The sequence below is a fragment of the Sinocyclocheilus anshuiensis genome, unplaced genomic scaffold (genome assembly GCF_001515605.1).
Source record: "Sinocyclocheilus anshuiensis isolate Anshui unplaced genomic scaffold, SAMN03320099.WGS_v1.1 scaffold206, whole genome shotgun sequence".
Taxonomy (NCBI): Eukaryota; Metazoa; Chordata; class Actinopteri; order Cypriniformes; family Cyprinidae; genus Sinocyclocheilus; species Sinocyclocheilus anshuiensis.
In genome coordinates, this window is record NW_015542358.1 from 982132 (window position 1) to 1003215 (window position 21084).

Genomic DNA, 21084 nt, shown 5'->3' on the forward strand with positions numbered 1-21084 from the left:
CGACTTGCGTGCAGTTCATTCGTCACGTCAGCTTCCATGTTTTCTCCCAAACTCCCATGGGTTTTCTCGCACCTCACTGGTTTTATCTAGTAGTCAGTGCTCATATGAAGCATGCTAACAGTCAGGAAGAGGATGTTGATGTTTATGTGAGGCTGACAAGTTTCATGTTAAAGCATTTTTATTTGCCAGTACAAAAAAAGTAAATTTTGGCATCACAATTTTTAACAATACAGACTTTTCTAAAGCACCATTCAAAAGAAATATGTTAATCTGTCATATTGTGTATTAACACTGACAGATTAACACATTTCTTTTGAAATATTATTATTATTATTAGTCCTAAACCAATAGGTTTTAATGATTAGTTAAAATGACTATGAAACATATTTTATTGGATTGTACTGTTTTTAATGTAAATAGACACCAGTTTTATTCAGAGGTGTGTCTGACTGATTTATTAAAAAATGTATCACCTGAATGTGTTTTAGAATTTCTGTCTAGTGTACATCTGAAATGTCTTTTATAACCTTTTGTTAACTGTATACCTTGTATAATTTATTCAGAGATCGCCATGAAAATAGCCTTGATGCTGGCATGGCGTTCAAACGTAAATAAATAAATTAATGATTAGTTATAGGTATTATCTGTAATCTTGGATATAAACCCTTTAAATTAGCGTTACATTACATAATTGAATTAGAGTTTACAGTTAACCTTGAGGGACAAAAAAGCATTGACATTCACGTTTTTTTTTTTTTTTATCCCCCACCCTTTAGCATAGTCTTTAGGAAACCTTTAGTTTTTAAATCCATTCCGTTTTGGCAGAATTGGGTTATAACTAGGAAAAACGTTGCAAAAATGCTAAGCTGGCCATTTAGGGTTGCAAATTTTCTCCACTATTTTTTTATACACTAAGTGACTGTTAACACAGTTTTGCACACATGCATTTGGAAAATATATTCCAACCAGTTTGGATGCAGTCATGAAAATTACGAAATTTCATTAAATGACCAATTGAATACTGTAATATTCATATCAAAGCGTATTTTAAACATAATGTAGTAATTATTCTTTAACAACTAAAAATAACTTGCATAAATAGGCTCCATAGTTTGATATGGAGCCGGAGCCATAGCCAGCTTTGCATTTTTGCTATTTTTAGAAAAATGGTCTAAACTTTATGTACTTTGAAAATTCCAGGATGTCACTAGACATGTAGAAATAAATAAATCGGTTAATGTGAATGTTTGTTTGTTTTCGTTTTTTTCCTGACCTGTACTGTCTTTATAATACATTTTAGCAAGGTTTTTACCAATGTTTAGTGAAAGTTAGGTATTTAATTGCTTTATACAATGCTGATTCTCTGAGGAATACATTTCTTCCAGCTAAATAACAGCATGGGCCTATAGCCGGTATGGTATCGGTATCACAATATTTCTTGCATTCTTAGTACTTAACAGTAAAGTAACTTAATATAGTAAATTACTTCTGCATAGTTCTGTCATTGTTGCACTGTATGGATACATTTCTGTGAATTTAAAAAATGTTGTGTTGTCTAGCTAATGTCAACGTAAAAAGTGAAGTGTGTAATTTTTTTGAATGTCTAGCTAATGTCAATGGACAACTACAAGCAAGCCATTTGAAGGATGATTCCTTCGAAAGCATAAACCGTTTTGAGGTGCTTGTGAAACACTGTTCTGTTAGTTTGGACATCCTGACAACATTGACTCGACTTGAGATTGGTGTGGCAATATGTTTGGTCTTCCAGTAGGAGATAAGTGGAGAAGAGTTTGGGAGACCTGTTTAGAAACTTTTTTTTTCTTGGTGACACGAGCTCTGCAGAAATTACACACTTCACCTTGAAGCAGCAGCTTAAATCTTCAGTGAGTTTTTGCTATTAAGCTGCATATTTAGTGTTTTGTAAATTTGTAGATTTTGATGTGCTGGTCAGTTCAGATCTGCTTGGATGTTGCTCTTAAGCTGGTTTTAATGTCTAACTCTTCTGTTTAAGACCACGAGTCGGTGCAGTGGTGCTATGATAACTTCGTTAACTACCGCTCGCTGATGTCGGCTGATAACGTGCGGCAGCAGCTCTCACGCATCATGGACCGCTTCAGCCTGCCGCGACGCAGCACAGAGTTCACCAGCCGAGACTATTACATCAACATCCGCCGCGCTCTCGTCACAGGCTTCTTCATGCAGGTGCGTTTGCCAAAAATATCAATTATTGAACAAAAAACAACCCAGTAAGCTTCTTTAGTCCTGCCGAGGTTTTGATTCAGAGTGTTTTGAACATCTGTAATGCGTGCCATTGTAGATCTCCCTGAATGTTATTGTGCACAGAGATGTGCTTTATAGTAAATTGTAATGTCCATTGCAATATTCCTCTTTTCATCCTGTGGAAATGTCATCAACCCAGAGGCTTAAAACATAATGTGTTGGCATATCAACAGAAAATGGATGTGGCCTTGTGGGTCACTTGAACTGATCTTGATAAATATGCACTGACTGTAGTTATAATACCGTGTAGAGTTTGCCTGAAGACAGTAATATAAAACTAGTTCTGGATGCTGATTGGTCAGTGTAGTGTTCCAGCTGAATGTTCAATATATGAAGCACGCCACTTGAATTTACATAACATTTTCATGAAAATATTTACTTAAATACACTATAAAAATGTCAAAGTTGTAAATAAAACAGACGATTAGAGTGTATTTTTAAAAGTAAAAAAAAAAAAAATTCAGTTTGTTACTTGTACACGGGATAAAAATAAAGGTAATTGCAACCTTTTATCTCACAATTTGGACTTGTTTCTTGCAATTCTTAGAAAAATATGTCGGAATTTTGAGATAAAACTTAAAATAAGGTAAATAAAAAAAGGTAATTGCAACTATCTCACAATTTTGAAGTTTTTCTTGAAGTTCTGAGAAAAAAAGTCCGATATCTTTTAATTCAGAGTGTTTTATCTTACAATTCAGTTTTTTGTTTCTGCCACGAAATAAAAAAGTACTTGTGACTTTCTCTAACAATTCTGACTGTTTTTAAAAAAAAATTGTTAAAAATTAATTTATTTTGCTATTCTGACTTTATATCTTGCTTTTGTGGCTTTTTCTTAGGATTGCAAGAAAAAAGTCTTGAGATATATACTCAAAATTTCAAAGAGGGAAAGTTAGTGATTACCTTTATTTTTTGAATCCATAGTTTAAACACACTCGTTTTTAGCCATTTCTGAGTGAAAATGGTTTCAAAGAAAATCCTACACCAATTTTTTTTTTTTAGTAATGTACTAGAATCAGCAATTCTGTATTGTTAATACAGTCTCAGCTGAAGGGTTGTCAAGACAGTAACACCCTTTGACCATGAATATATTATAATAAAACAGCCTAGAGTGATCATATCACTTTAGTTAATTCTTAGTCCTCTGCATTTTTCTTAATCCTAAACGAAAATACATCTAGTTTTAAAGCAAAGCTTGATTTCTCCCTTTATTCTCCTCTGTCTGAATTAAACGTTACTGTGTCTTGTCGGGAAAACAGGATCACTGGAGCTTGCTAATGTAATGCATGGCTTTCTATCAAAGTGTGACCGTTTAAACGCACACAAGTAATCACGGCAATTTTGGTCCAGTGTAGTGAAAATAAATGACGTTTTTATCGAGTCGCTCTCCGGGAGGGGGTTCCTGAAACAAGTGACCTGACTAGTGGAATTACTCCATTAATATTGAAATATTTGTCAACATTAACCTTTACCGGTGAGACAAATTTGCACCTTAGTGTACGAATTACCGGGCGCTCTATCTGTTTGAGTCGGCCGTTTATTGAGACTGATTGCCCAGGTTAATCTCGACATCCTTATGGCGTCTGAAGAAACGGCCGCGTACGCGTTTGGTTAGCTTGTGGTTGATTTATTCGTTAATTTGCCTCTCTGGTGTTATCAGGTTGCTCACCTGGAGCGCACCGGCCACTATCTCACAGTGAAGGACAACCAGGTGGTCCAGTTGCACCCTTCCACCGTACTGGACCACAAACCCGAGTGGGTTCTCTATAACGAGTTTGTGCTGACCACCAAGAACTACATCCGCACCTGCACTGATGTCAAACCCGAATGGTAAGCTGAAACATGCAAATGCATTGAATTTGTTTGTGCGTTGTTGGCAAATGCTTCTGCAACAAAGAAAGACAAAACCAAGCAAACATTCTGCGCATCTTCTCATCCTTCAGGCTGGTGAAAATCGCTCCAGGATACTACGAAATGAGCAACTTCCCTCAATGCGAGGCTAAGAGGCAACTGGAGCGCATCGTCACTAAACTTCAAACTAAGGAGTATTCTCAATACTGAACCTGCGCAGCGGTGGAAGGACTGTACGTTTTGAATTCAATATGCGCTGTGCAATGCTTCTGAAGTTGTACATCGTCACACGTCGACATTAGGTTTCCGTCTGTGTTTCGTTTTCCGTTTTGATTTGTCATCAAGATATAATTATTTTTTTATAACTCTTTGCTCCCGGCTCCGCCTCGTGTTTTGGCACCTGGTGAAAGCATATTGTTTAATTGGTCACTCTAGGCACTAAGGATTGGTTGGGAGCAAATGCTTAACAGGGATAAACACCATCAACCGTTTTTGCATGAGCATTCATGTGGATGTTGACATTCCTTATCGACATTGAGAACTTCCTGCTATGTTATTGAGTAGAAAAATCCCTGTTTATTCTGTGAAGGAGCTTTTACTTCAGTAATAAAAGACCTTGATATCAGTCATCCTCAAGTTCATTCTTTTTGTTGACTGTTATACAAATAGTTAACTTACAAGGAGGACCAAAATTGCACAAATGCATTCACAGTTTAGGAGTTAGAATTTATCAAAATAAAGTTTATTAATAGTTTGGGTAGACATAATATTGAATGCAAGTTCTGCTCTGCCATTATTTCTGTAAATTGCTTAATAAATTAATGAAGTAGTACAAGAGTTGGTCATCTTTGTTAGGGTTGAGATGAGGGCAGTCATGTTAATGTGTTCATTTATGAGGTTAATTGCATACGTTTAACCGCATTAATTTTTTTATCATATTCACCCAATTTAGGATTCCAGCCGTTTCCTTTTTTTTGTGTGTCTGATTTCTAAAGACACGTTGAAGAAATACTTAAAGGGGTCATATGCCGATGCTAAAAATAACATTATTTTGTGTATTTGGTGTAATGCAATGTGTTTACACAGTTTAAGGTTAAAAAAACACATTTTCCACATACCGCACATTGTTGCTCCTCTCTGCACCGCCTTTCTGAAACGCGTCGATTTTAAAACACACAGCATCTCCACGACATTGACAATACTACAGTAAGAATCAAAGTTACGCCTTCTTTCTTTGCGTGAACATTTGGGCGGTGTTATGCAAATCTTCCCACACAATGATGTAGACATGTGGGGGCGTGTTTAAACGAGGCGTTTTAGGAGGGCGTGGACGAGTCTTAACTTTAATAAAGAATTATCTCTTTGGGTTTGAGACTTCATGGATCTTATATATGCATGAACAGCTTGTAACACTCCAAAGGCACAGGAAAACTTGAAATCGCATCATATGACCCCTTTAAAGAATAGTGGTTTTAGCGGTTTGATAAACACACAACAATCTGGGCACTTGTTTATCTGTTAATGATGGAGGAGAAATATGAAACCCAATGAGACTAAAGGCCCGTTCACACCAAGGACGATAACTATAATGATAACGTTAAAGATATAGTTGTAAATAGCAGAGAAAGAATAGCAGAGTCCACACCACAACTATAACGATAAAGACACAGAGAAACGATTTCGTTGGAATCACTTTCAGAAAGATTTTTTTCCAGCTGATGAACAGTAAAAATATTGACAGCCAATCATAATCAATCCTGCTGTCACAAGCTCGAGTATTTAAAGAGGAAGATGAGCATGCGCTGAGAATAAACATATGCTAATATCTTTATAGTTATCTTTATATTTATCGTTCGTGGTGTGAACGGGCCTGAAGTCATTTGACTGCCCTGTATGGTAGAATCATAAAAGCTCAACATGGCTGAAATATAGATTTCAATGGATCATTGTCAATCGTTTGAGTGCTAAGCCATATGTAATGATAATATTTCTGAGCAATTAGCCATCTGATGCTTTGTCATTTCTAAAATGTAAATAAAATTGCAGACCTGGTATGCTGTTTGGAGTACAAAATATTGAATGTCTTTGAAAAATGTTGAGTATTGTCTGCATTGAGTTCAAAGTCATTTAAGTTAATATTCTAATATTTCTGTTATCTTAATTTGATTGTTTGTTTGTCTCATGTTATGCACTGCTACTGGAAAAAAGAAAAGAAAATGGGGCACCACTGTAGTTATTGTTAACTAAAATGATTTTTTTTCCCGTTAATTGAGATGAAGCAAAAATAATACCCTCCAGTTCATTCATGAACCCCAGCTTGTAAAATTATAAAAATGACAGCACAAAATTATTAAAACTAATTAAATAAAATTAAACTAAAATTTAAATGAAAATTGAAAATAAAAGCTAAATCAAAATAATAAACGCTATAGTATATGAATTATACTTCAATGTCTACAAAGTGATCGAAATTACATTAAAAATCTAAAATAATTGCAATTGAATAAAGAAGCAATTGACTTTTGAGGTCGCCTAAAATGCATGTTATTTGTACATCTTGGTACATCAGAGTTTCAATTGATTCTAATATAAATATACCTCGATAAAAGTCATTTTTGTGAAAGAACCGGAATGAAAAAATAATTGAAGAGCACAAGGCAGAGGATGGATACAAGTCATTGATTAGCCCTTACCCTTGGGGTACAGTTCAATCAATAATTAAGAAATGGAAAGAGTACGGCTGTCAATGTACCTAGAGAAGGATGTTCTCAAAACCTGAGTGGCCATGCAAGGAGGACACTGGAGACCAATGAAGGAGTTACAAGCTTCAGTGGCTGAGATTGGAGAGACTGTGGATATGAAAACTGTCATCTGGGTGCTTCAGCGGTCACAGCTTTATGGAAGAGTGACAGAGAGAAGCCACCGTTGAAAATGTCATATGACATCTCGGCTGCAGTTCGCCAGAAGGCATGAGGAAGACTCTGAAGCCAGATGGAAGAAGAGCCTCTGGTCTGATGGGACCAAAATTGAGCTTTTGGCCATCAAACGAAATGCCATGTTTTCTGTTCGCCAGTCGCTGTGCATCATCAGAAACGCAGCATCCTGACCGTGAAGCGCAGTGATGAAGTTCTGCGGCAGATCCTGGAAGGATTGTGGGGTGTAGCGGATGAAATCAATGCAGCGAAACACGGGAGGAAAACCTGATACACTCTGAGACACCTGCGACCCAGGAGATGATTTATTTTTTGGGACAGTGACCCAAGCACGAAGCCAAAGCTGCACAAGAAGTGCTTCTAAACAATGTTGAAGTCCAGGAGTGGCCAAGCTGAGATCTCAATCCAATTGAGAACTTATGGGTGGACTCGGATCAGATCAGATCTCCATGAAACCAGACTGAGCTTAAGCAGTTTGTCAAAGAGGAATGTGGGAAGCATTGCAGTGGCTGACAGAGACCCATCCAGACAGACTTGAGGCTTGTGAAATTCTTCAAAAGATGCATCAACTGAGTAGAGTTGTGTGCAGTTCAGAACTGAATTGAGAATTGCTTTTCAATTCCAAATCAGTTACTGAATTTGAACTGAGGTATGAAATGGGATGCAGATTGCAATTCAAATGTGAAAGGAAGTAGAATTTACATTCATTTAAAAGAAATATGACTATTTTGAACTAAATGCAACAGTCAGGTTCCAAAAGTAAAATTTTATTTTCTCCTTAGCGAAACTGATTTTTTAAAGACGGACCTGTTGTGAGCTCCGAGGTTGTTTATCGATGATATCTGCTGAAGCCATCTGTTAACATTTTTAAAGTAGTCCTGTTTAACAGCAGACAACATCTGTGATGAAAAACTGCATTACCCATGATGCTGTGCAGAAAATTTGTGCCAAAATAGCTTGCTGTGAAAGTTCTCTCCCATATCAAGTTGGTCTTCATCTGCTCTCAAAATACTTAAATATTTGTATGCGTGTATATATATATGCTTATTATACAATAAATGTAATGCATTTTTTTCTACAGATATAATCAACTTTAAATCCATAGTTTTATATTTCAACATTGTTTTTAATTTGATTTTCATGCACAACTGCGTCTTGTGTCATGTGTCTCACTAAACCTAGGAAGTAAAGAATCTTACCTTTGTCTTTTTGTGCACATTTCAAATTCTTTTGAATTTTTAAATAGATGGCTTTCTACTCACGAGCACACATGTAGCCGCGAAATTGTGACAGAGATTACCGTGGTTCGCCGAAGCCAATAGAAAACACATTAGCTTGAGCTGATCTAGAAATTATGTGCAATTGATCTCAAGAGAAAGGCGTTTTGTCATACTGAGTGTTTCCAATTGATCCTTCCCAGCATAATTACCCAGGAAAATCATTATTTTTCTAAGTAGTCTCTTGTTAGACTGGTCACTAGCATGAGCTGGAAGCAAAACCCACAATTTTGGCTTTCCCGTCTTGTTTCAATAAAGCGTCGTATTTGTTGTACAAGGTTTCATTTAACCCTTTTTTGACGACAGCATTGTACAATATATCAATATCGTGATTCTTCTTGCCAAGATCAATTGATAAGCCTTTTGCAATGAACTATTACTGGTTTCTTACATTGTTTGGGCTGAATTGTATTATTTGCTGTCAGTTCACATGCTACATCATATTGACTGTGAAAACACCCTTTTTTAAATTAATAATTCATATAACAGATCTGTGATGACTACCGGAGTTATCCTTTAACCCTATAAAGCCTACTGTATCATATTTTATAAAGCCTCTAAATGATCGACATGATCAACACTGCTGGAAAAACTAGTTGTACTCGATATACTCCATACCTTCTGTCATCTGATAGTTTATAGTTATATATATATATATATAAGTAAAAGGCCTTTTAGTGTAATTGTAAATATTGCCCTCTTCAGGTCATGGTTCACATGTCTTCTCGCATGAATTATGATCATCAGGCTTTTATTTGTTCATCTCTTAATCATCATTGTATCAAATTGCATTATATGTTTTGAAACTACAGAGCTTTGAACATAAAACGTAGCATTTAAATATCATTTTACGAAGACGTATTATTGGGAGAAATAAAGGGAAAATGTGCATTTTATATAAATAGTCTGTTTGATTTACATTACTGGCTGTTAGAATTTCATTTTACTTTTTGTACATATAAATATCAGTAAATGTGCCAAATTGCATGTTTTGGACTCTGAATACAATTTTGAGAGTTTACAGAGTTTGAGCTCTGTATTCTCAATATGAGCCATAAAACCTTGATGTATCAAATATGACACTCAAAAAACATCTTGCAAATTGTAAGTTTCAACAAACTGTTTCATTTAAAAAAAAAAAAAAAATTCTAATTTTGTCACACTTTAAAGGGTTAATATTATACTTCAGACTGAGCTCAGATGCATTGATCATGTTTCTCAAACGTGATTGTAATCCACCTGTGGCAAATTCATTTGAGATGATGTAGAAGGGGGCATATCATGGTCCCATAGACCGTACTAGAACTAAAGTCTGGTATTATAATACTTTCCTCTGTAAATGGGTAATTATACATGGAAATATATATATACAGTGGTGTGAAAAAGTGTTGGCCCCCTTCCTGATTTCTTATTTTTTTGCATGTTTGTCACACTTTAATGTTTCAGATCATCAAACAAATTTAGAAGGGGGCCAACACTTTTTCACACCACTGTACATATATGTGTGTGGAATCTGATTACGTAATTCAGATTACATGTAATCAGTTCACACACAGATGGGTAGGAACTGATTACATGTAATCTGAATTACATAATCAGATTCCAAAAACTGATAATTAAAAAAACAAACAAACAAAAAATAATATTACATATTATTCATATAATGGCAGTAGCTAAATCATTCATAATTTTATTGACTCTCCTGAATTCATTTTTGTCAGCCAAAACCACTCTGACAACAAATTTTCTGGAAATATAAGGAAGTTAACATTTCAATAATTTAACAACACAATCATATGTTTACAGTTCGATGTTAGCTTTTTATCAATTCACAAACCCTCTGCAGTTCGTACATTAAGCCCAGCTCAGGAAACCTTGGTTTATTGTAATGTTTATTGCATTTCATGATGTTGAAAAAATAATAAATAAATGGAATATATTTTCTTTCTCTTTGCTTTTTTACATCAAAATGTTACGTTCAATGATACGTTTAAAACAAGTTAGATAAAAAGTAATCTAAAAAGTAGTCGGGGTAAACTACCTAAATTAAGTAACCTAGATTAGATTACTAACAGAGTTTTCATCATGTAGTGTGTAGTCAGTAACGGATTACAATTTGTGAGTAATCTACTCTGCTCTGTATTTATATACAAGATAGACAGTTTCATAGTAACTTTTGAGGTCCATAAATAAATGTGACCCTGCCTGTGAAAACCCAGCTAAAGCCATTTTTTTTGTGATTTATTGTTTTCTACATAAAATCATCCCTCATAAAGACGTAGAACATTCTGTGAAAATGTAACCTTTATATCTTTAATATTGACTGAGTAAGGCCACGTCAAACATTGAAATCATAGTGAAATGAATGGTTGAAATCAAACTTTGATGCTTGTTATCTCGTAATTAGATTTTGAGACTTTAGCCTGGATTTCACAGACAGGGTCACAAATGGTTTACTGAGTCTAAAACATAGACTAAAAACTGCACATCACTGCCATCAACATGCATCAAATGTTACTTTGATCAAATGAATGAGTGCATACTTAATTCCATTTAGGATTACGTGTTATTCAGGCCTGAGAGTATTAAACATTGTTTTAAATCAAAATTTGGGAGCAACAACATCAGCATTGTAGACACATGCTTTGTTTCTTGCAAATGTACCCAACTTGCACAAATATTGCAATGACCAAAATATCAATCAAGCCGATGCACAGGGTCTACAGGAGCACCCGCAGCACTCTGAGGATGTTTGAATTTTTTTTTTTGTCGGCAACTCCGCATTTCCCTACCTCTCTTTCCATGCTGTCCTCCACCTGTTGTCCTGAATGAAGCAGAGACAGGTGTCTTATCTTCATCGCACAGTGTTAGCGAAGCCAATCTCGGAGGAAGATGTCGACTGGAATGTGACAAATCCATCTGTCCTGGTTTGAATTTGTATGCTAATTTGAAGTAATGGCCCCTCTGGTGACAGAGCGATGGAACAATTCAATCACGCCATCTCTGACAGGAGCTCAGCAGCCTACCTGTGATGGGTTACTGCGCGAGGATGCCATTGATATATTAGCCCTACAGAGAGAGGAGGACTATCCTGCTTGTTTGAAATAAACCGCAAATGGTGGATCTTTGAGAAATTAATCTCGGCTCAGTTAAAAGACAGTTCAGGGAGATTTGCCGCCATCTGCATTGCTGCAAATGTGAGAAATGAGAGCTTAACACGAGACTCTGGAGCATATGCTATGACTTCCATTAGCTTTACCTAGGCCTCGACGTACATATTGCTAAATATGCAGTTAGGAGTGTGCGATATTGAAAAAAACATCATCTCAATATTTTTTGTGATTTTTCGATACCGATAATTAAAGGCAGGTATAGGTGATTTAGTTCAAAAATATTTTATGTTATGCTGGTTGAAAGTCTCTTCACATCCTGATAGCAATCACTAAGTTAAGTGGTCTAAAATCATTTATATGTATTTATCGTCGGTGACCATAAAATGTTCGTCCAATCATATCTCATGTGTTTTGAAGGAGGCGTGGCTTTGGAGAGTGCTTTGCAGGGAGGGTGGGATCTTATGCTTTAAAAGCTTATTGCTAGCCTCTCCGAAATCGCCTACTCTACCTTTAAATAATATTTTGCTTAGTGTATTTTTATGCTGGTACCTTGGCTAATTTAGGCCTGTCATGGATTAATAAATATGATACTTAATCCACCAGTAGGTGGTTGCAAGTCGCTTTTTCAGTGATTAATGAGTGATTCATTCAAACGATTTCTTCAAAACGGTGGATTCATGTAGAAACGTAGCAAGTGGCTGTATTTGATATTGAATCATTGACTCAAATGATTAGTTCAAAAACAGATTAATGTCAGCTTGCATATTGTTAAAACAACTATTATGATATGATTGTAGAAGATAAATATCGCACACCCCTAATATGCAGTCTACACTATCTACACTAAAGGAAAATGATCCGATATCGTGATGATGAACAAACCAATCTACTGTGTTTATTTGGCTTGCATCACTTCTTGCAGTTTAAAGCCCAGAGTTAGGGTCAAAATAGGCTTTTTTTTTGATAATTAGGAAACTTCTGTTGGCTGTAGATTTATTCAGTTTCACAATATCTACATTTGTTCACAAAGCAAAAGGAAATATTGCATGAAAGGGCTCCCTAGGAATCCCTAAAATTAAAGTCAATAGATAACATCTGTAAATTTTCAAAAGCGCTTACCGAGCACTGCGCCTGTAAGATAAAAAATGCATCCGTTCAAACATTTGATCAATGTATCTGTTCTCTTTGATATGTAGAGCAGGCTATGTAGAGCTGTTATCAGGCAATTCAAAAAGAAACATCAGCACTGAGGATTTTGATACATGACTGTAAACTATTAAGAAAATGTCAATTTTATTATCCTGTTAATTTACGTGAATTTATAATTCGGCGTCACTGATGTCAGACATGGCACAATGCATCTACAGGTTTTTCGCAAAAAGTTACTATATGGATTCTTTTTTTATATACAGTATATATATACTTTCATGTACATGCACAACATATTTAGATAGTAATTGGATATTTAAACCTTGATTTCAATGGAAACTTAAATTGCACTTCTTACAAATGACCTCAATGGTTGTGTATTAACAGAACTTTTTCTGTCATTTACCTAATTTTACATTAACAGATAATCCAAAATGCTTTTCATCCGTCTGACAGATAAAAGCTTAAGTATACGGTCTATTGTGTCTCTATACTCTAAAAAATGCTGGGTTAAATATAACCCAGCGCTGGGTTAAAAAGGGACAAACCCAGCTATTGGGTTGTTTTGACCCAGCGGTTGGGTTTAGAGTGTACTTAAAGAAACACAGTAAAGGATGCTAATAGGGATTAGAAGTGAAGATAAGGGGAGAAAATAAAGTTTTAAATTACTTTCAAGAAAATAAACCAGGAAAGAGATGCGTGTGAGGATTTGAGGAGCGAAACGAGATTCCAAGTGTAGTCCAGTGAATAATTAATGGGTTATAGTTCATTAAACCGGTTTAAACACAGGGCCTGTTGTCTTTTTCACTTTGCAAGAGCAAAATATAACGAAAAAGCCAATGCAGTTGGTGCACCATGGAAGAAGGCCAGGTTTGGAGGCATATGAGGGTGAGTAAATGATGACAGAAATTTCATTTTTAGGTGAACTATCCCTTTTAGGGATAGTTAGGGAAGTCGTGGCCTAATGGTTAGAGAGTCGGACTCATAACCCAAAAGTTGCGAGTTCGAGTCTCAAGTCCGGCAGGAATTGTGGGTGGGGGGAGTGAATGTACAGCGCTCTCTCCCACCTTCAATACCACGACTTATTTTATTTTTTTTATATTCAACAATCAGCCTCTCAGTTCCCAAAATCCTTATGGAACATATACGTGGACTTTAAACATTACTCACAATCTAAATGCTGGTTTGACTTTGCACTTTTATAATCTATAAGGACCTACCCAGCTAACACTTTTTGGTTTCCAGAATGTTATTTTTAAGGTTTGTTTTTGGTTAGCCAGGAAACTTTTCTTAATGGAAATAGAATGTTAGTTTTTGGTTTGCAGAATGTTCTTCAAACATTATCCTAACATTCCGATATCATTAACCTGCTGTTTGTCAGTAATCATCCATCACATCCACAACCAAGTAGTACAAGCGATATGGAAGATGGATGTATGCCTATAATCAGTATTATACAAACCATATTTTTTTTTATTTGTTCAATTAATAAAAATAATTTTAGCACATCAACCATCATTTGGAAGATCAAATAAGATTGAATTTGTCCATGAATGAGTCCGAAGTGAAAATATTATTTAAAAATTACCACACATTTATGGATCTCATCAAAGTCGAACATAATTTTGGGTTAAATTCAAACTCAACTGACATAATTTGTGGGATGTTACCCCATGTGAAAAAAAGTACACTTCCATAATGTACTTAAAGTGTTCTATTAACGCGCACCGATTTTGCACTTATACTAAAACTGATTCTTTAGAACTTCTTAAGATCATCTAAGTGTACTCAACTGTGCTATTTTGTGACACCATGAATATGAACTAAAATACACTTTTAACATACTATCTGTATTTAATCACCACTTGTAGCACACTTGAGTGTACTAGTGTATGAAAGATGGGTTCAAGTGTACTACAAGTGGTAAATAAATACATTTTTTAAATACATAGTATGTAAAAAGCACATTTTAGTGTGCTTTTTTTGAGTCCCAAAATAGCACAGTTGAGCACACTTAGATGATCTTAAGTCTATAATTTTTAGTATATTAAGTACAAAATTAGTGCACGAAAATAGAGCACCTGGGACCTCAGAATTTGTTTTTTCATTCAGTAAAGGTAAACACTTAAAGGTTTTTTATGGAAAATATATGTGGACTATTGATATAAACATTACCACCTAAACCAAAAATGAAACTGATTTGACTGTCTACAATAATAATCTATAAAGGCCTAATGAGTCCAGCATGAAAATTGTATTTATTATTCATGTAGAGAAATCCACAAATATTTCCAAGACAGTTTGCTATCCATCCTGATGACTGCAACAGCTCAGGCCTCATTAGCTGTAAACATGAGACATAGCCTGTTACTTTTCTCTTCCATGCAGTTTCATTCTAAACATCCTAATCTGACCCAGGCAGCCCCGGTACTCATATATGTGACACTAAAGGCATTATAAGCAAGAAGATGTAAACAGGAATGAACATCCCTGTGCCGGTGGAGAGATCCTGATTTTTTGGAAGCGACGGCGCGCACGTGACGGAGTGGAGCTGCCGAGGCTCACGAGCCGTTCGTTAAACCCAAGGACGACGGAGAACCGAACCGGCTGAGACTCATCACGGGGAAGAAACAGACGTTTTCTCGGAAGAAATATTCAAGCGGAAGCACGGAGACGATGGACGGTTATGGGCTTTCGGATGAGGAGCTCTTCTCCTCATGTCTGCTCAACTTCACCTGCGAGGATTCATCTGAGCAGGTAAGAGCTTCACATCTCGGCATGCCTGCTCTATCTGCCCTGCGATTGCGTTTATAAGCCTTTTATCGCTCCTAATTCAGTTTGAAGACTGCACAGCGACTTTCAGCGGTGTTTTGAGTGTGTTGGCTAGTTTCTTGAGGTGATTTGTCCGTTAGGATTTGCCTCCCAGCGCGTTTTGGCGCCCCTATCTTCAGTACATTTAAATGTTTATTTATTTATTTATTTATTATGTGAACCTATAATAAAGTGGCTAATAATGTCATTATTTTTTTATTTTGTGGCATGTGATGTTTAATATAAATAGTATAAGTATAAATAAGCGCCACTGTTGCTGTTTACGTTAAAGGGGTCATATAATGCGATTTCAAGTTTTCTTTTCTCTTTGGAGTGTTACAAGCTGTTTCGTGTATTTTTGTTTTCTTTGCGCACAAAAAGTATACTCGTAGCTTAGAAAAATTACGGTTGAACCCCTGATGTTACATGGAGTCAGATTTAATAAAAGCACTTCCATTAATTATTCTGTTAATACATCTGTTCTGTCTGAGCTAAAAAGGTTCTTTGATGCTGTGCAGTAAAACTGGATATAACTTTACACAAAAAGGTTAATATATATATTTTTTGCACACTAAAATGATGTTTATGTCCTGGTGCTGTATTATGGACACAGAGTATATTAGCATTAATTATCATAGATTATCCCCATTCACTTCCTAAATTAATTTTGTTTTTGTAGCTATCAACATTATGTGCTGCTGATTGAAAAGGTTTTAGCTCACCAAAAAATGAAAATTCTGACATCAGTTACTCACCCACATATTTCCAACAGTTATTTTTTTTCTTTTTCTTTTTTCACGTATAAACTTTGATCAACGCACACACAACACAGCACATCAAATATGGTAAACGGAAGCTAAGATGCATTTGCTAGATGCACAAGCCAATGAAGTTTGTTCTTGCATGTCAAGCAAGCACATTTCAGGTTCTGTTTGTCATATTTGATGTACTCATGTGTGTCAAAGCTTTGGTGCAATGGCCTTTTAACAGACGGACAGAAATTTCTCCGGTTTAATTCAAAATATTTTAATTTGTATTTTGAAGATGAATGAAAGTCTTATGGGTTTGGAACGATACGAGGGTGAGTAACTGATGACAGAATTTCCATTTATCGTACTGAACCCAAGTTGTATGACTTTTTAATATACTTCTCAAGCAGCAGAAATGAGTGAAGGGTGACCACAGTCACATTGTGTGCTGGACCACCGCTTGTTTTATCAATTTGACTGGTGCAGTTCGCTTTCAAGCGAACGTCAATTCACAACGCGAATGCCTCGATGAGGTTACTTGGAGATCAAACCCCCTTCATGTCCTTGATATCAATAATGAACACAATTGACTGAATAGGAAAATCCATGCGACAAGCTTCACACGACTATATTTGTTAAGATCTGTTTTGAACTGTTTCTGATTGTAAAAAGTGCTTTTTCTGTGTATATTGTGTCTCCTGATTCAGACGAGACAACTTTTGTCACTGGAGAAAGCAATATTATGAAAGGACTCGTTCAAAGTTTAAAATGTTATAATGATGGATTTGTTTCTTACAAATACGCAGCTTGTCGCTTCACAAGACATTTATTGATAGACTGGCATCGTGTGGATTACTTGTGGATTATTGTGATGTTTTTATCAGCTGTTTGGACTCTCATTCTGACGGCACCCATTCACTGCAGAGGCTCCATTGGTGAGCAAGTGATGTAATGCTACATTTCCCCAAATCTGTTCCGATGAAGAAACAAACTCATCTACATTTTGGGTGGCCTGAGGGTGAGTAAATATTCAGCACATTTTCATTTTTGGGTGAACTATTCCTTTAATATCACTGTCTTAGTTCATTAGTAGTTAGTAAAAATAACCGGCGGGCTTTGTTTTGCCCTCCAGTTGAATGTTCCTTTATGGGTGTGACGTCACAGTTATGAATTAACTGCCTTTTCCTGTCCTTTCTGTTAAAATCAGAACTGTGAAAAACAAGAAAATATTGTGGATAATAATTGCTTTTTTTAGTCTCAATAACATTGAGTTTCCCTTTTTGCTAACAATGTAGACAAAAGATTGTGTTTATGCAAATTAATCTTGAACTACTAATAGTCAGTGCTCTGAATCACATTGCTAGTGTGCAAATAATAAAAAAGTCAAATTTGAACATGCCACATGATTGCACCATCAATAACCCCCAAAGGATTCACTGTTTAATTGGTGTTCAGCCCTAAATTTAGAAAGGTAATTAAAAACCAGAGATGCTCCTCGTTTCCAGAACTTCCAGAGCCGATTATGCTGCTAATGCACTGAGCTCCTTCACTGTCCACGTGCAAGCAATCCGCCGCTGGGACCCAATGGGCTGAAAGCTTCCCAAAAATGCTTTTTTCCCTGAAAAGACGTGGACGAGCTAAAGAAAGAAAAAACTTTAGAGTGTGAGAGAGTGCGCTTTTGCCTTCTGCTGCCTTTTTCCCTCCTGTCTCGGATGGACTAGAGAAATAAATAAATAACAATAAGTGCAATGTTGACACACTGTGTCCTTGTGGCCAGATTATCTACTCATGCCTGAGCAGTGGGCAAAGCCTCTGCATTATTCAGTCAGCTGTGCGTGGCATGCTTGGGCTGAGAGAGAGATGTGGAGAAATGCTGGGAATTTCTCTCAGAGAGACGTTCACTAGTTTAAGTTGGACTTCCTGTGCTTGCAGCACACACCTCCGCCTTGCAGTCCGCAGGAGGGACGACAGGTTCGTTTACGAAGTGTGCTGTATTCTCTGGGGAAGCTCAGGTTTTGTTAGTGAGTAAAGCGTTTTCAAGGCCGCCGCCGCTGGAGTGTCTCATGAGGCTGCTGTCCAAGGTGCTGAAATTTTAATCGTACTTTTCACATGCACCTTTGAAATTCCACACGCAAACAGTTGTCAGGTGTTCTGTGCTCTTAAAAACTGTATGTTCGGTTTGTTTCCACTGATCAAACAAGTGTCTTGCACGTGGCTTGACAGTCTTTCAAGAAGTGGAAACAATGGCAGGCCTTGTGAATACTTTCATCTTGCTATTCATTGTGTGAGAGTACATGTGAACAAGGCAGTAATACAATTTTGATTCAACAAGCTTGCAGAAATGCAATGGTCCTTCCTCTTTGTTTTATTTTTGTTCGTTTATTTGGGAATATGGGATATTTTTAATTAAATGGTATACACTGGAAAAATAATTGTAGAAAAAAACAAACATTTTCACTCAGAAATTGCTAATTAATTTCTCAAATGATTACAAAGAATTAAATGTGAAATAAAAGATGAAAAAGAGGAAAGTAGAAAGATGGAAATAATCTCTGTGTTATTTACAACTTTGAAAAAAGTTTACAGTGTAGAATTAAAGGTAAAATTTGACTTTTCTTTTTTTTACAAGATGTATAATAATTGAATAATTCTAATTTATAATAAATAAATTATACTTTGCATTTATAATTAATGTAAATTAACAGCACTAAGAAAATACACTGTACAAAAGTTGGTGTAGAAACTATTTTTCTCTACGACTATTAGCAAACTTCAGAAATAATTGCAAAGAAAAAGCAAGTAACATTTAATTAAACATAAAATGTTTAAGTAGAACGACTGAAATAGTGTTTTCTTGTAAAACATGCTCCAATAATTTGTTTTATTTGCAACTTAATTTTTTTACAGTGTAGAACAAAAGTAGCCCTAAACTGAATTCTGCTTATTTATGTTCATTTTTTATGATTTAAGTAAAATTCGACAATGTTTACTGTTATAAGTAAGATGTATTTTAATAAACATATTCATTTAATTTATAATACATAAATTTTATATTGCATTTATAATTCATATACATTAACATAGGACTATAAAATAAGAATACACTGAAATAAATTGGTATTCACTCAGAAATTACTGCAATTAACACATTGAATTAAAAATTGAATTCCGAAGGTGAAAGACTGAAATAGTGTTTTCTTGTAAAACATACACTTTATTTACAACTCCAAAACAATATTTTTTTACAGTGTAGAATTAAAGTAGCCCTAAACAGAATTCTGCCTATTTGTTCTTTTTAAATGATTTATTTATACATTTTAAAGATACATTACAAAGGTAGAAAGAAAAAAAAAAAGCAGACAACAGAGAAATAATAACAGTAATAGTGAGCAAATACACTGAAGTTTTTATTAAAAAAATACATAAACCCTTCAAAAAGAGAAAAGTAAACAAATGCATTCTGAGTACAGTATCTCACATAAACACAATCCTACAGTACATTCACCAAGAAATACAGAATTGGTAAGTACATCAAGGCTGGAGATGGTGGGAAGGATCAAACAGAGAGCAGGATCAAGCTGGAGAGTTTGGACATGTGCTTGACAAACATATTGCAGGGTCGATGAAGAGAGTATCTAACTTTCTCTCATTTTGTGAAGTAAAGAACATCCCTGACCCACACTGAGCGCTCTTTCAATTCAACAGAATTAGACATCTTGCCAGCAGAGTTAGAACGACTACAAAGTCTGAAAAATGCTCTTTATGTTCATATTACTTTGATATTATAACACAGTATTCTTTGCTATTGAAGTGTTCATAATAAGCCGCTCAGTATCTCTCATCATCAGATCATGTTGTCAAATAGAGGTCCACAGGTGCCTGACCAAAGTGTCTTTCAGCTGAAATCATCTCATCGTAGTGGCTTTTCTTTGTGCCATATTGCCGTGCCATGCATGAATGCCTGTCTAATCAGACTCCTCAAAAGAGCTGCGGCATGTTCACTGCTGACCTGTTAAACATCTTTTTGTGTCTGTCTGAATTGTTTGGTGTGTGTAGCATGACAGTCTGAGCACATAGCAAATGATCTGGAGACACAATAAGAGCACAGAAGAAACAGACTGCTGAATTATTCTCTTTCAGTCCATCCACAAGTGCTTGAATATGTAATCTCTTCTGCTCATCAAGGCTGCATTTATGTAATCAAAAATACGGTAACAACAGCAATATTGTGAAATATTATTGCAATTTAAAAGAACTGTTTTCTATGTCAATATATTTTAAAATGTCATTTATTCCTGTGATCAAAGCTGAATTTTCAGCTTCATTACTCCAGTCTTCAGTGTCACATGATCCTTCAGAAATCATTCTAATATGCTGACATATCAATGTTGGAAACATTTTTTTTAATATTTGGAAACTTATGTGTTAAATATATATATAAAAAAAGTGATAGTCAAGACTTACAAGACTTAAGGATCACGTGAAACTGAAGGCTGGAGTAATGGAGCTGAAAATTCAGCTTTGCATCACATGAATAAACTTATTTTAAATTGTATTGTATATGTTTTTTCTCCAATTTTGATCAAATACATGAAGCCTGGATGATGAACATGAAGAGACTTCTTTCAAAAACTTGCTGTTGTTTTTATATGAAAGATTAAAAAGTTGTTTAACACTGTACAACTTGTACTACTTGTTAAATTTCAGGACCTAACAATGCAAGCCCTGGAAATACAAGGCATTAAAATGCAAGCACTGTTAATACAATGCATTATTTTTTCAGTTAATAATAAAAAATAATAATTCATTACATTTATATAGGCCTTGAGTTCTGCTGCTCCAGCACTTTCATCTGTTTGCTTTCTCCCTTGCGTGTTTTTGCTCCCAACAATTTTCCTCCTGTTGCTATTGAGACGCTCATCAC

At 35.6% G+C, this 21084-nt stretch overlaps 1 protein-coding gene and 1 long non-coding RNA gene across 2 annotated transcripts in view; one reads left to right on the plus strand and one right to left on the minus strand.

Annotated features, from left to right (window-relative positions):
- The window catches only part of dhx15 (DEAH (Asp-Glu-Ala-His) box helicase 15), a 39807-nt gene extending 35054 nt beyond the window's left edge, over positions 1-4753 (plus strand). Inside the window, exons 12-14 of the mRNA XM_016490652.1 lie at positions 2012-2202; positions 3938-4107; positions 4221-4753. Of these exons, the coding sequence (XP_016346138.1) occupies positions 2012-2202; positions 3938-4107; positions 4221-4338 (479 nt within the window). The 3' untranslated portion in view covers positions 4339-4753. The remainder of the gene's footprint in view (positions 1-2011; positions 2203-3937; positions 4108-4220) is intronic.
- LOC107691841 (uncharacterized) lies at positions 1164-15728 on the minus strand. Its single transcript, XR_001634582.1, has 2 exons — positions 15697-15728; positions 1164-1468 (listed from the first exon to the last, which is right to left on the minus strand). It is a non-coding gene; the product is annotated as an uncharacterized LOC107691841 (long non-coding RNA).
- Positions 15729-21084: the final 5356 nt, after the last annotated feature.